The 13,700-nt window shown below is 22.4% G+C and overlaps 1 protein-coding gene across 11 annotated transcripts in view; it reads left to right on the top strand.

Moving 5' to 3' along the window:
* Window positions 1–13,700, top strand: part of LOC122855152 (disabled homolog 2-interacting protein) — a 50,305-nt gene that overhangs the window by 30,999 nt on the left and 5,606 nt on the right. For all 11 annotated transcript variants that reach the window (XR_006374050.1, XR_006374052.1, XM_044156368.1 and 8 more), the window contains 2 exons: window positions 10,474–10,568; window positions 13,390–13,679. Coding sequence is in view for 9 of the 11 variants with exons in the window: in XM_044156368.1 (XP_044012303.1) it covers window positions 10,474–10,568; window positions 13,390–13,679 (385 nt within the window). In the remaining 2 variants the exon portion in view is untranslated. The remainder of the gene's footprint in view (window positions 1–10,473; window positions 10,569–13,389; window positions 13,680–13,700) is intronic.

Consider the following 13,700-nt stretch of genomic DNA (forward strand, 5'->3'; position numbering starts at 1 on the left):
TGTTTTTTATTAAAAAGTATCAAATTACCTTATTGTATACATATTTTTTTGATTGGCTTCATTGGACATTCCCAACTACAACAACAACTCAATGTTAAAATGAAAAAAAAAAAAAAAATTATATAAATTCCTTTTAAACCGCGAGAATACGCGAAATCTTTTCCCACACGTGTTCGACTTGTGGCTAGTGTATAAAACTGAGATTTTTTTTTTCTTATTATTTTAACAACATGTTACTGTATGTGAGACTGAGAATCATGCTATTGAAGTTTGTCCACGACCTTCATTGTATAATTTTTTTTTTTACTCTACAATTGACTTTTGTTAAATTAAAAAATATTTATTATAACAATTATTATATTTTTTAAATTCTTAGTTAATTTTTTAGATTATTTTAGAAAATTAACAAAATAATGAAAAATATTAATATATATCAAAAATAAAAGTTTAATAAACTTGCAATTTATATAAATAATTTTTTTTTTGTTTTTTTCAAATGCTTGTCTCAAATTAAAATTTGTTCGAGAGAAGCAACTCGTTTGGAGCAAAGCATGTTTTGCTTCCCCTGTCGCAGTTGCACAGTCACGTATTTTTTTTTTTTTTTTTCCCCTTTTTAACTCATCACTTATCCAACAAAGACAGATACAATTTATTTATCATTATCTCTCTTTATTTTTACATTATATACAAAATCCTTTAAATCTTTAACCAGCCAATGGACCCTATAGTAAAGCGCAAAAAAAAAAACCCATCATCAATGTTTTTTTTTATTTCTTGAAGAAACATTATTATGCCAAACATGTGTTTTTGACTATATAGAACTCAATTCGTTACGAACACGTATAAATATCCAGAATAAACTCACGATTTTACATTTTTTTTTTTTGTTAAAAAATTACATGTATAATTTTTTTTTTCTCCTGCATTATATAGCAAAAGAAAATTGTGTTTGTATTTTTAATTTTTTTTTTTGGCTATAATTTGGACAGTGTTTAAGATGATGTTTAAATATAAATTTAGGATATTTTAAATGACTCATAAATGAAATGAAATTAGTCTAAAATTGCTATATAATATTCGTACCATTTATTGAATATAATATTGTATTTTTTTTTTCCTTCTCTATTACTCCGGAAGTAAGTTGACGTTTGGTATATCAACTAAATGTATATATTATATTTATAAAACGTGTGTCAGTCCGTTATTTCCTGTCTAAAATATTACTATATAGATATATCATGGTATTTTAGAAAAAAAAAAAAATATATAGGATTTATATTGAGAATAATGATCTTGGCGCCAAAGCACGTGCGTTGGATTCAAAATTTTTTTTTGTTTGTTTGTTTGTTTGTTCATTTTTTTTTTTTGATTATTTATATATTCTGTACAATTGTTTTGTTGTATTTTCTATCTAAATGCATATAAAGGTGTTGTGTGATGGTGTTTTTTCTTCTTTGGCAGGCCAAGACATCCGGCCAACTTTTACATCTATACATATATATATACAAATACAAATACATTATCCATACATACATCTTGAACTTTACCGCGACAAACAAGTCGAGCTGCATCAGTGGTACTCATTTGAGTATTATTTTCAATCATTAATTTTTTAAGATAAGAAACTTTTTTTTTTTTTTAATCAAAATTCAACGATAAATAATAAACAAATGAAAAAAAAACTAATAAATAATGTCATAAATTTTATTTACAAATTTGCTTAAAATTTATGTCTTATAATAATTAGTTTTTTTTTTTTTTTATTCATTTAAAAATTATTAATAATTTTACTTCGACTATTATTAAAATAGTAATGATATTTTTTATTTACAAAAAAAACAATATTTTTATTACATTTTTAATGCTAAAAATTTCGAAACAACTGAATCGAAAATATCATTTCGATTATGTGCTAAAAATTATTTCGATTTTACTATTTTCATGGTTTTTTTTATTATTTCACTTTCAAGAAAGTGAATAAATAAAGCGTATATATTATTGAAGAGTTGTGCTTTATAGCGAGTATATATCATCAATGCCACGCCAAGAAGTTGTATGGTCCACAATTTTATATTAAATAAAATCCGTAAGTTGGCGCTGTTGTATATACATGTAAATATATATATATGTATTTGTGTATATAAAATATATATTTGTATGTGTTTATAATATCCCCCGAATAATTTCCTTTCAAAATTCAGTCACTGTTCAGCATTACTCTTTACTATACACACAAATACTCCAAAACGAAAAAAAAAAAAAGTAAATAATTAAATATTAAAAGTTCATTAGTGTATTAGTGTTAGTAATATATATATTTTTTTTTACTACGAGTTTTTTTTTTTTTTTTTTGTAAGTTGCTTGATTTTATTTAACCACGAGTGAACACCATCAAGAAGAGATTGTCCAGTTGTGCATAAGCCATCGACAAGAGAGCTTTTCGAACGGTTCTCACGCGGTGAAATATTACATGGTTTTTTTTTTTTTTTTGTTTATTTTATACATATTGACATGGATATTTGTCCATGACATTCCAATCGTTATATTTTTTCAACTCCGGAATAAATCTTCCGCTAAATATCAGCTGTGATTTGTCATTTTAATTTAAAAAACAAAATGAAATTATTTAAATTAAATTCTCATAGTTAACAGTGAAGTGTTTAATTGATTATTAAATAAATATAAAAGTGATTACTTTTTTTTTTATTCATCCATTCATTTTATAAATGTTAATTGTAATAGTATTAATATTTTTAAATATAAACTTTCGTGACAAGAATGACGTCAACCCTTTAAAATCACTTTATAAATTGACTCATTGTTGCGTTAAGTAGCAGTTATATATTATAATATATATAAAAAAAAAAAAGGGAGTGCATGTGTATGTGTGGGTTAACAGTAAATTGATATTTTAATCTTTAAAAATGATTGGAAATGATAATAATATTAGTGAGGATTCACCAAAACGAAGATCAACATTTTATGTGTCATTAGAAACAGAAAGCATGAATCATGCTAATAATAATAATAATAAAATAAATAAAAAAAAATTATTAACAACAATTGTACATGATATTGATAAATATACATGTAATACATTTCCAATAAGTAACTGTAAAAATCAACAACAAATAACAACAACAACAACAATAATTAATAAAAAAAAAACAGGTTTATCACGTACACAAAGTACAAGTAATGATATTGAAAAAATTGATACATGTCGTAATGGAAAAGTACAAACATTAACAAAAATATTTGAAACACCAAAATTAAATGATTCAAATATTATTATTGATGCTAATAATATAAAAATTAATCAAAATTTTAAAAAAATTGAACGTACAAGATCATTTAAAACAATTGAAAAATTACAAAATCGTTTTGTTAATAATAGTAATAAAAAAAATGATATTAATCGTGATAAATTAAATAATAATTATATTATTGATAATAATGATAATGGTTGTTGTTCAACAATTATAAATGATAAAAAAAAAACAAAAGATGATGATATTAAAATGCAAAAATTACAATTAATACATAGTGCAAAATTAAAAAATAATATTGAAAATAATAATAGTTATAGTGGTGGTAGTAGTTTTGGTAATTTAATACGTCGTACACATAGTACTAAAGTAACAAAAAGTTCAAGTTCATTAATTAATAAATCATCAATAGGTGGTAGACATGGTTCAATTGATAATCCAACAATGGATTTAAGTAAATTTCATTTAAATTTTAATGATAATAATTTACGTAGTGATTTTAATGGTGATAATAATACAAATGATCAATCAAATGATTATCATGATTTTGAGTATTTTGATGAGTCTGGTTTTGATGATGCTGATGGTGATGCTGGTATTCATTCAGGTATTTTTTTTCTTATCGCTATTGTATTTCATATATTTCTTGTAGATTTTTTCGTTTTTATTTTTTCCTCTTTTCGATAAGAGGTTGATGATATTTCTTTTCGAAGAAAAAAAGAGCCCGGGGTACCTACTTACTGTTATATTATATGCGTGCTTGCATCTTGTCTGGTTTTTTTTTTTTTTTATTTTTATTATCACGAGTTGGCTAGTCTGGAGAAAATTTTTTTTGAAAAAAAAAAAAAGAGAGACCACCTGCCTTGAAAAATATCCCAAACATGTCACATCAAACATCAACTTCTATATACACTCCCTTTTTTTAAGAACTTGTATCATATTTCTTCTTAAAATATATATACAAATAATTTTCATAAAATTTTGTCCTAAAATAAACGCATATAACTATATGTATAGTTTCTAAAATTTATTTTTATTTAGCGGTATGTGCGTTTGAAAATATGAAAAAAAAAAAAAAAAAAAAGTATATGTGATAATAATAAGTGCGTGTCGAATTAAACTCGTTTCACTTATGAGTTCTATATATAATCATCAAGCTATATACAAAAAAAAATATATATGTATATAAAATCAACCAACCAACCAACCCTTCAATAGAAAAATTATTATTTTTTTAAGTTAAAAAACAACCCGTTGAAAATTGAAATTATTGTGGTTGGTTAAGCGAGCAGAGATAAAGCTGTCTATATGATCATAAATCATAATAGTTTCTTTTATTAAATTTAAAAAAAAAAATTTTTCCATCATTATTATTAAATTGCAACACACAAATGTTTGTCCTATGGAAAAAAAAATGAAAAAAATTGAGAAAAAAAGGGACATCACCCCTAAATTTTCATCAATTTTTCTCATAACAATTTTTTTTTTTTTCTTTTTAAATAACTTTTACGTCTCAATTTTAGTCGTTTTTTTTTTTTTTTTTGATTATGATGAATTGATGTGTGGATCCCTCATTGAGCGACGAAAAAAAAAACGCCTTCATGGTTTATTTTAATATTTTATTAAATTGATAATATATCTTTTGAAAATTTAATATAAATGATAAAATGAACATGTGTAGTTTGGTATAGCCATGAAATTTAAATTGATATATTTAAAAAAAAAATATATATCAATACATTTATTGTCTTGAAAATGATACATGCGAGTAACAAGAAAAATATATTGTTGCTAAATTATTGTTTTTAATTTGAGAGACAGTAAGCGTGCTCAATTGAAATAAACTCAATGTAGATTATTATCTAGTTCAAATTGGTCGTTGTCTATATGAGTTGTGTGAGTTGTTGTGCATTTTAAAACACGCAAGAGTATATTAACAAAAGTAGAACTCGTTATGAAAGGCAGTATAGTTTATTGGCTTTCACAATTTATCAATTGCTTAATTATTAAAGACAAAAAAAAATATGAAATGAATATAAATATAACTAACACACAAAAAAAAAATAAAGCCTTATACAAAAAAAAAAAAATTAGAATAAAAACGTAAATCAATATTATAATAATAAAAATCACTTGAAATAATAAATAAATAAAAATTGAATTGAATAAATAAAATAGACAAAGAGATTTTTTTTCTAGCTAGATTTTTTTTTCTTCAAGTCTATTGTCAAAATAGATAAATATAAATTGAAAAAAAATAAAATAAATATTTGATTAGGTTACCTCGAAAATAATTGAATTGAATTGAATAAATTTAGCCTTGAATAATAATTTTTTTATTATTATTTTTTTTTTTTCTCCAATCATTATTCAATTTTTTATTTTAATTTTTTTTTTTTTTGTCATCTGCATTATATAAGTGTCATTAGCCATTAAGAGATTATCTCCCCTATATATAAATAATGGTCGTTTAAAAATGCTTTAAAAAAAAAATCAAAGTCAACAAAAAATAAAATTTACTTGTGATAATATAAGCATTGGAATTCAATCGATCAGTATATATATAAACATATATACCATGTGCTCTTAATCCACAAAAATTTATGACTATTGTGTCAATTTTAGATTTAAAATATGACTGATCCTTTAAAAGATATATATAGTTTATCTATTGCTATATACCCTAATATGTATTTATAAATACTATAACCCCCGCATAAGTTATTATTTACAATACAACCCTTTTAATCTATATCAACCCTTTTTTTGAAAAGTTTTTTTTTTCTCTTTGAAATATGTATATATACTTGCAGTGTGTATGAGTTTAAAATCAACGAGGGTTGTTAAAAACAAGTATAAAGTTAAAGTTTTTTTTTTTTTCTTTGTGAATTATTTATTTTATATTATTCGTGTTTACATTTGTGTTATTTCGTTTTTTTCTTTTCTTTTTCTTATCATTCTTTACCTGATTTTTTTTTATCAAATATTGAATATCTCAGTTGAAGTGATAATATATTTTTAAAATTTAAATTAGTTTATTATTAAATTGAGCTTTTGTTGGTTATATTTATATTTATATATTTTTTTTTCTATTCAAACAGTTAATATCAAGATTAACTGTACATTTCATCTGGCACTTACTACAGCTTTTATAAATGACGAGTGTGATAAACGATCTTGCTTTTGATATACGTATTTCTTTGTAAATGTATGAGTCACTAGGTTTTTTTTTTTTTTTTTTTAACACACTGGTACACTATTTAAGTTGTTGCATTTAATAACATTCTCAGAAATATTATTATAGAATTATATATATATAGATTACATTATATTCAAAAATTAAAACACATTATTAAATTATTTATAACAATGAAAATTTAATTTATATATTTATCATATATAGAAAATACGAATTTTCCGTTATAAAAAAAAAATATAAAAAATTAGTAGATATATTTATTTGCAGTTAAAGTATCGAGAAATAGAAAAGCAAAAAAAAAAACAGTAGATTTATTTGAAAAAAAAAAAAAACCGTTAGCTATACTTTACTACGAATTATTATATGGTTTTATTTCTAAGAAACTACAAAAGAGTTAAAATTCCGTTGCGCTGTATGTCCCATCAAGAACCACAGAAAAAAAAAAAAGTAAATTATTATTACCAGAAAGTACATAAAATAGACAAGATAGAAAAAATATAAATAAAATTTTAAAATTTCTAGTAGCCAAGGGAAAGCGTGTTGTAAATTTTCAATAATTATTATTTATAAATAAAACTAAATATGCATTTTGAATATTTACAAATTGCCACATATAATTTATTAATTATTATTATTGTGGTTAGTCGTCGCGTGTCTTAAACACGATCATTGAATTTATTATTAAAATTATTATTATCACGAAAAGATAATAATAATAAAATTGAAAAAAATATATATATAGAATAATAAAGTATTGAATTATTATCTTATATATTTCACCTGTTTTATATGGGGCTTTTTTTTTTTTTTTTTAATGTAAAAAAATATAACGTTGATGATGATTTTATGCAAAAGTCGTTTGTCTAGAGTTAAACTTTACACGCACATTTTATTTAATTTTTTTTTTTGTCTTATAATTCTATATACATTATACATACATAATGTTTTTTTTTTTTAATTAAATTTTTCAAAGTAAAGGTAGTGAAGGCTCGTGCCTTATATTTTATTTGATAAATTAATTTTTTTATTTTCTATATAAATGCACTGCACAAATGCACACATTATAAAAAAAAAAAAAAAAATTCAATTGGCATCTGCTGGTTAAAGACCTTGGTCAATGCTCCAATTATTCTCGATTTCCTTCAATTTTCCCTCATTTATAATATCATATATGTCTGTTGAATTATTATTATTATTATTATCATCAGCACCATATGCCCTTTGATAAAAATTATTTTAAATGAACATTCAAAGCGGCATTTTATGTCACTCAAGTGTCAGTCATGGTAAATGGACAATGGACTTGTTCAAGTACTAGGTGGTCCTTATGCCTGTATATATTTTTATATTTTTTTAATTTTTATTTTTCTTCATTGGTGTTTTTAAATAAAAGACCCCAAAGAGAGCAATTATACACATATCGCTGCTTCATTACAAACGATTAAAGACCATTCAAACAAAAAATAAAAAAAAATAAAAAAAACATACTTACGCATATATTTATTATTTTTAAAATAAATTTTATATGAAAGAATTTAGTCAACTGTAAACTTGTTAAAATTTTAAAATAATATTCAATGAATATTTATTATTATTATTATTATTATTACAATTATTAATATAAAATATATTTTTGTAATTTTTTTTTGCTCCCTCTTTTTGTATTTATTTAATTACATAGAGATTTGTTTATTTTTTTTTTTTTTTTAATTTTAATTTAATATATCTCTTAATTAATTTAAATAACTTTCATCTGATATTTAATTCATGATTTGTATATTGAAAATTTGTTTTTACATAGTAATAATGAAATTAAAATTTTTATTTCTTTTTTTTTATTGACTACAACTTTCTTAGAGTATATACTTTCTTTCTTTAAATCTAAATTGTTAATAAATATACATAATGTTAATTGAAATTTTTTAAATTATTAATATTATTTATATATATTTTATTTTTTTATATTCTAAATTACATTGCTGCTGCAGTGGGTTTTAGAATATTTTATCCCACGCTCCTTGCATAATTTACGTTCAAGTTCTATCATGTTTTTTTATTTATTTATATTTATTTATTTATTATTTTTATAATACAGTGATAGAATGTTTCTTGAGGCGCCAGATAACATACTTATTTTATTTATATTTATCATTATTATTATTCAATGTTCAATTGAAAATTACGAGGTGTTAGATATATATTATAATTTTTTTTTTTTTTCTATCAGATAATTTTCATATTTAAATAACAATAAACAATAATATAAATAAAATAAATATAATAATTTATAACGTCATGGTATAATTTAGCCACTGTTGAAATTTACCTCAGTATCATTATATTTTTTTTCATTGATAAATATAAATTTATTGATACTATATTGAAAGAAAAAAAAAAAAAAAAAATTGACCAAGTTAATATTTGAGCTTGCGTTCACGCCCTAGCTATGTGTTATATTTATTTATATTTATTTATGTTTACCATCAGGCTGACTGGATGACTTGAAAATTTTATATATTTGATAATTTATTTTATTTTTTTTTATCTATCTTTTTTGCTATGGTTATTATGGCTTTTCATTGGACAACATAGTTGACATTTATATACGGTTTATATCTGCTGATGTATCATCTCTCGCTCTAATTTTTTTTTTTATTTTTTTCATTCTTTTTCCCTATCTCCAAGGGGAGGAATAAATGATTAAATTGAAAAACACTGTCTGTTCGTATATACATATACATGCAAACCACATTGTAAATCTCGTTTGGTCATCCTTCACCAATAAATATTATCGAATGGACAATAGAATGTGAATACAAACACGAACATATGTATCACACAACTCTCTTGACAATCTATATAATATAATAATTTTTTATACATCATTTGGGGGAGAAAATATTGTGTGATATTATTCAATAATAATCGAAATTATTTGGTTTAAAAAAAAATGATTGATAATATATTTTGTTTGTTGTCTCGAAAAAAAAATTGAGAATAATTTTTATAATTATTTTTTTTTATTTTGATGAAGTTTATTCAATTTAAAGAATAAACTAATTTTGCAATTTAAAATGTTAATGTACCTAATTGACGATGACAATTAACTGTATAATTAGACATGAAATATGAGGATTAAAAATTTAAAAATAAAGAAAAAATATAATTTTTTTTTATAACGACCGGAAAAGCATAATGTTATAATATTATGACGCGTGTCTGTTTTTAGATGTGAATAGTATTAAATAAAAAGAAAAAAAAAAAATTTTAAACATTATATTTTATATCTTTTATATTTTGCTTAATATACATGTTCGTGAATAATAATTTAGGCTAATAACTATACCTTGAGTATTTAACTTTTTTTATTTTTTTTTTTGAATAGAATAATCGTTGTGATTTTTTTGTAGCTTAGTTTTTTTTTGCTGTGTATATAAAATATATTCCAACATACAAATGTATAAAAAATTTAATTTAAAAAATAGAAAGAAATAAAAAAAAAAAATAAATAATGATTGCACAGCTGCATTTTGATAGGGACTGTAAGCAATGGGAGGCTGATTGACGACAAAAGTATATAATAATAATGAAAAAATTAAATGAAATGTAGGCGCCAAATTTGAGTTGTAAATTGTAATATATATATTTGCAAGTTGACGTTATACTATTGGGTCCTTGAAATGTTGAAATACGTAATTCATTGTTCAATAATACTTGGACCTATTAAATTTTAAATTTTACCACCACGCCTATATGTTTATTCATTTTACATTTTATTTTTTTTTTTTTTTCATAATAAGATACTCTTTTTTGACATATGGAAATATTATTTTTAAATTTATAAATTTAATAATAATACTCCAACGGTTATATATATTTTTTTTTTCTATTTCTTTTTTGTCATTTTGAATTTATATAATATAATTTTACTCAATGATTTTTTTTTGTTATTATAATTAATTAATTTTAGAGCATATATTTATATTATTTTTTTTTCTTTTTCAGATACATCGTATGAGAAAGCATGTAGAAGGGGCAGTGCACCAGCAACACCAGTTCTTGGAGCAAGGCCACTTGATGTTACACCAAACAGAATTGTTGTAAGTAATTTTATATTTTTTAATTTAAAAATTTTTCTTAAGTTGAGAATTTTATCTTTAGATATTGATAAAGAAAAAAAAAGGGTTAAAAATAATTTAAAAATATATTTAAATTATATTATTTAGGGGAGTAACAAGAAAATGAATTTTATGTTTTTTTTCTTTTTTTGGATCATGTTTCATGGTATTTGTTTAACGGTCGTTATTTATTTTACATCTTTTGTAAAAACAAGTTTTACTTTTTCAGTTATAGTTTATATATTGATCGATCAGTTTTATTATTTTGCCCTTAGTAAAATACACGTGTGGTATATTTATATTTCCCCAATATTATATTCACCTGGTATATTTTTTTTTTCTTTTTTTTCTTCAAATTATGAAAGCGTGTGAAAGACTGATTGTATGTACTAGATATTAAAATGACAATGACTTGAAGAAGGGTGGAAAATAAGAACCTAGAAAATTTTTTTATTTTATATATAATAAAAGAAAAAATGAATAGGAAAAAAAAAAAAAAAACTGTGGTAATATTACACAAGAAATTTGCTTTATTTTGTTATCGAATTATTATCAATAATTCAATTCATCAATAGATCAAATAGAAAAAAAAACTGAACCCATCAATTTTGCTTCAATAAATTTATTCAGTTATCAATTTGTAAAATAAAAAATTTCAATACAATTATTATTTGTTAATCTGCAAATAATTCAATTAAAATTTAAACAACTTTCTTTTGATGTTAAAAAATATATATTTAAATATATATTTATTTCAAGTTAGCATTTTAAATTTCATGATTTTTAAAAAAATATATATTTAACACTAAAAAATCCGTTAGCACGTGATGTAGTATCGCGTGCCATTCTCAAAAAGAATAACACATATTTATTATTATCTCAGAACAGTAGTAGTGATATGTAACTTCCGCATAAATATCAAACAACTAACATTCATACAAAAAAAAAGAAAAAAAAAATTGAATAATATGTATATTCAATGTAACAGGAATTCGAATAATAATTATTTAAAAATTTCTATATAGTAATATATAAATTGTTGATAAAAAAAAAGAAACAAAGTTAAATATTTTTTTTTCTTTCAAAATGTTTATAATATAATTTTTTATTTAAAATTATTATTTTATGATCGAGAAATTATTGAGAACCCTTGAAGACATTTTTATTTTAAACTCTGACTTAGATGTATAATGTTGACTGAAACCCCAAGAATCGGTTTGACATAGATGTATTATATGTATGTCGTGTGTGTATATATATATATATATAAAATAAAAAGTAAAAAAAAACATTAAAAATAAAAATTCGAGCAAAGAGGGGAACATGAAGACTTTAAACGTATATATAAGTGTACGAGTTTGAATCCCAACCAGCCGACAAGAGACCTTTTTACTTGATTTTTCATTCTTGAATGGTATGCTGTTGCTGCAACGAGAGAAAGAGAACTTACTATGACGACAAACATCACCACGATTATTCTCCTTCCCTTTTTTTTTTTTTTAATTTTTTTATTTATATATTGAATGTGCACAAAGGTGCACAAAGGTGGCTTCCCCATTTGGCCAAGTACCCCAAGGAGATCCCTTGACTTCGTTAGGCAAGCTGAGATGCCATGTTCCTTTTTTATTTTTTATTTTTCATATTTAATACATCTTACATCTGCAGTCGTCACTGAGATTTCATCCTGTTACAACCAAAAAATTTAATCATATAATATCAAATTGCTATATTCAGTTGTAGATTTTTTTTTTTTTCTATTAACTACTAGATTTTTCGATTTGAAAAAAAGAAATACTTGGCATAAATTTTTTAATTTATTTTGTTTAATCTTTTTTTCTTTCGATAATGTAAAATGTAAATTGTATTTTTTTTCTTCTTTTATCAGTTTAGTAGTTTGGTTATTCGTCAGTCTAGTGTCGTTATCGCGTAAAAAAAAAAAAAAAAAAAAAAAAAATGCCATCGTATTTGGTACACAACGGAAGAGAAATTTGTATTTGTTCTCAATTTTCTTGGCATTCATGTTGATAAGATTACACGTGAATTGAAAAATAAAAAAAAAAATTATTTATTTATATTTTAAAGTATTTAACAAACGGTATATTAGTGATTTTTTTTTTTTTTTAAATTAAATGATTCAAATTTGGGTCAAATTAATAGTTATAGTTTATTGAAAAATGTGTGTAAATGAAAAAATTGATAACCATAATTGTGATGAAAAATTAATGAATGTTATCATAAACTACATTACAGCTAGAGTATATATATATATTTTTTTTTTATTTAAACAAAAAAAATTAATTATGTTTTGATGAAAAATAAATAAAAATAATAAAAGTTTCTTTAATTTTTCACAAAACCTTTCACTTCAATATCTTATTCTAATTTTAAAAATAAAAAAATAATATTATTTTAAAATTACTATACATCTAATGCTTCTACTACTACTCAAAGAATCTCCTTTCATTTTGTGTTTTACATACCTACTTACCTACCACCGTAATTTTATCCAGTTTATAAATCTCTTTACATGTGTTTGTAGTTGTTTTCAATTTAAAAGCATTGAAAAAAAAAATAAAATAATAAATAAACATACAGTATAATAATAAATTTAACAAGCTTTTATTTTTAATTTGTTTTTTTTTTTACTTAAAACTTTAACTGGTACTTGAATGAGAAAAAAATAATAATAGTGTCTACATACTTGACTTGTTTTTTTTTTTTTTAAATTTAATAAATATATTTCTTTTGAATAAATCTCTTTATAAAATATATAATAATAATAATGGTTTTCTTTTTGTTTCAGAATTTTTTTTCAAAACGATCATTTCGTTCAAATCCCTTGAAAAGAACCAAGAGTGTAACAAAACTTGAACGACAAAAACAACGTGGTAGTGGTGGTGGTTTACGAGGTTGTCGTTCACATGAATCATTATTGTGTGGTCAAGCTGTAACAGCAATGGATCTTGCTGCAGTTACACCATTGCATCCAAGTTTACTTGGACGACCTCATTGTTTTCAAGTAACACCAAGTACTGGTGCACCAAAATATTTTAGCTGTAGATCAGCACATGAACGTGATCAATGGTTACACAGGTAATAAATTTTTTTTTTTTT

The sequence above is a fragment of the Aphidius gifuensis genome, linkage group LG1, assembly GCF_014905175.1.
Source record: "Aphidius gifuensis isolate YNYX2018 linkage group LG1, ASM1490517v1, whole genome shotgun sequence".
Taxonomy (NCBI): domain Eukaryota; kingdom Metazoa; phylum Arthropoda; class Insecta; order Hymenoptera; family Braconidae; genus Aphidius; species Aphidius gifuensis.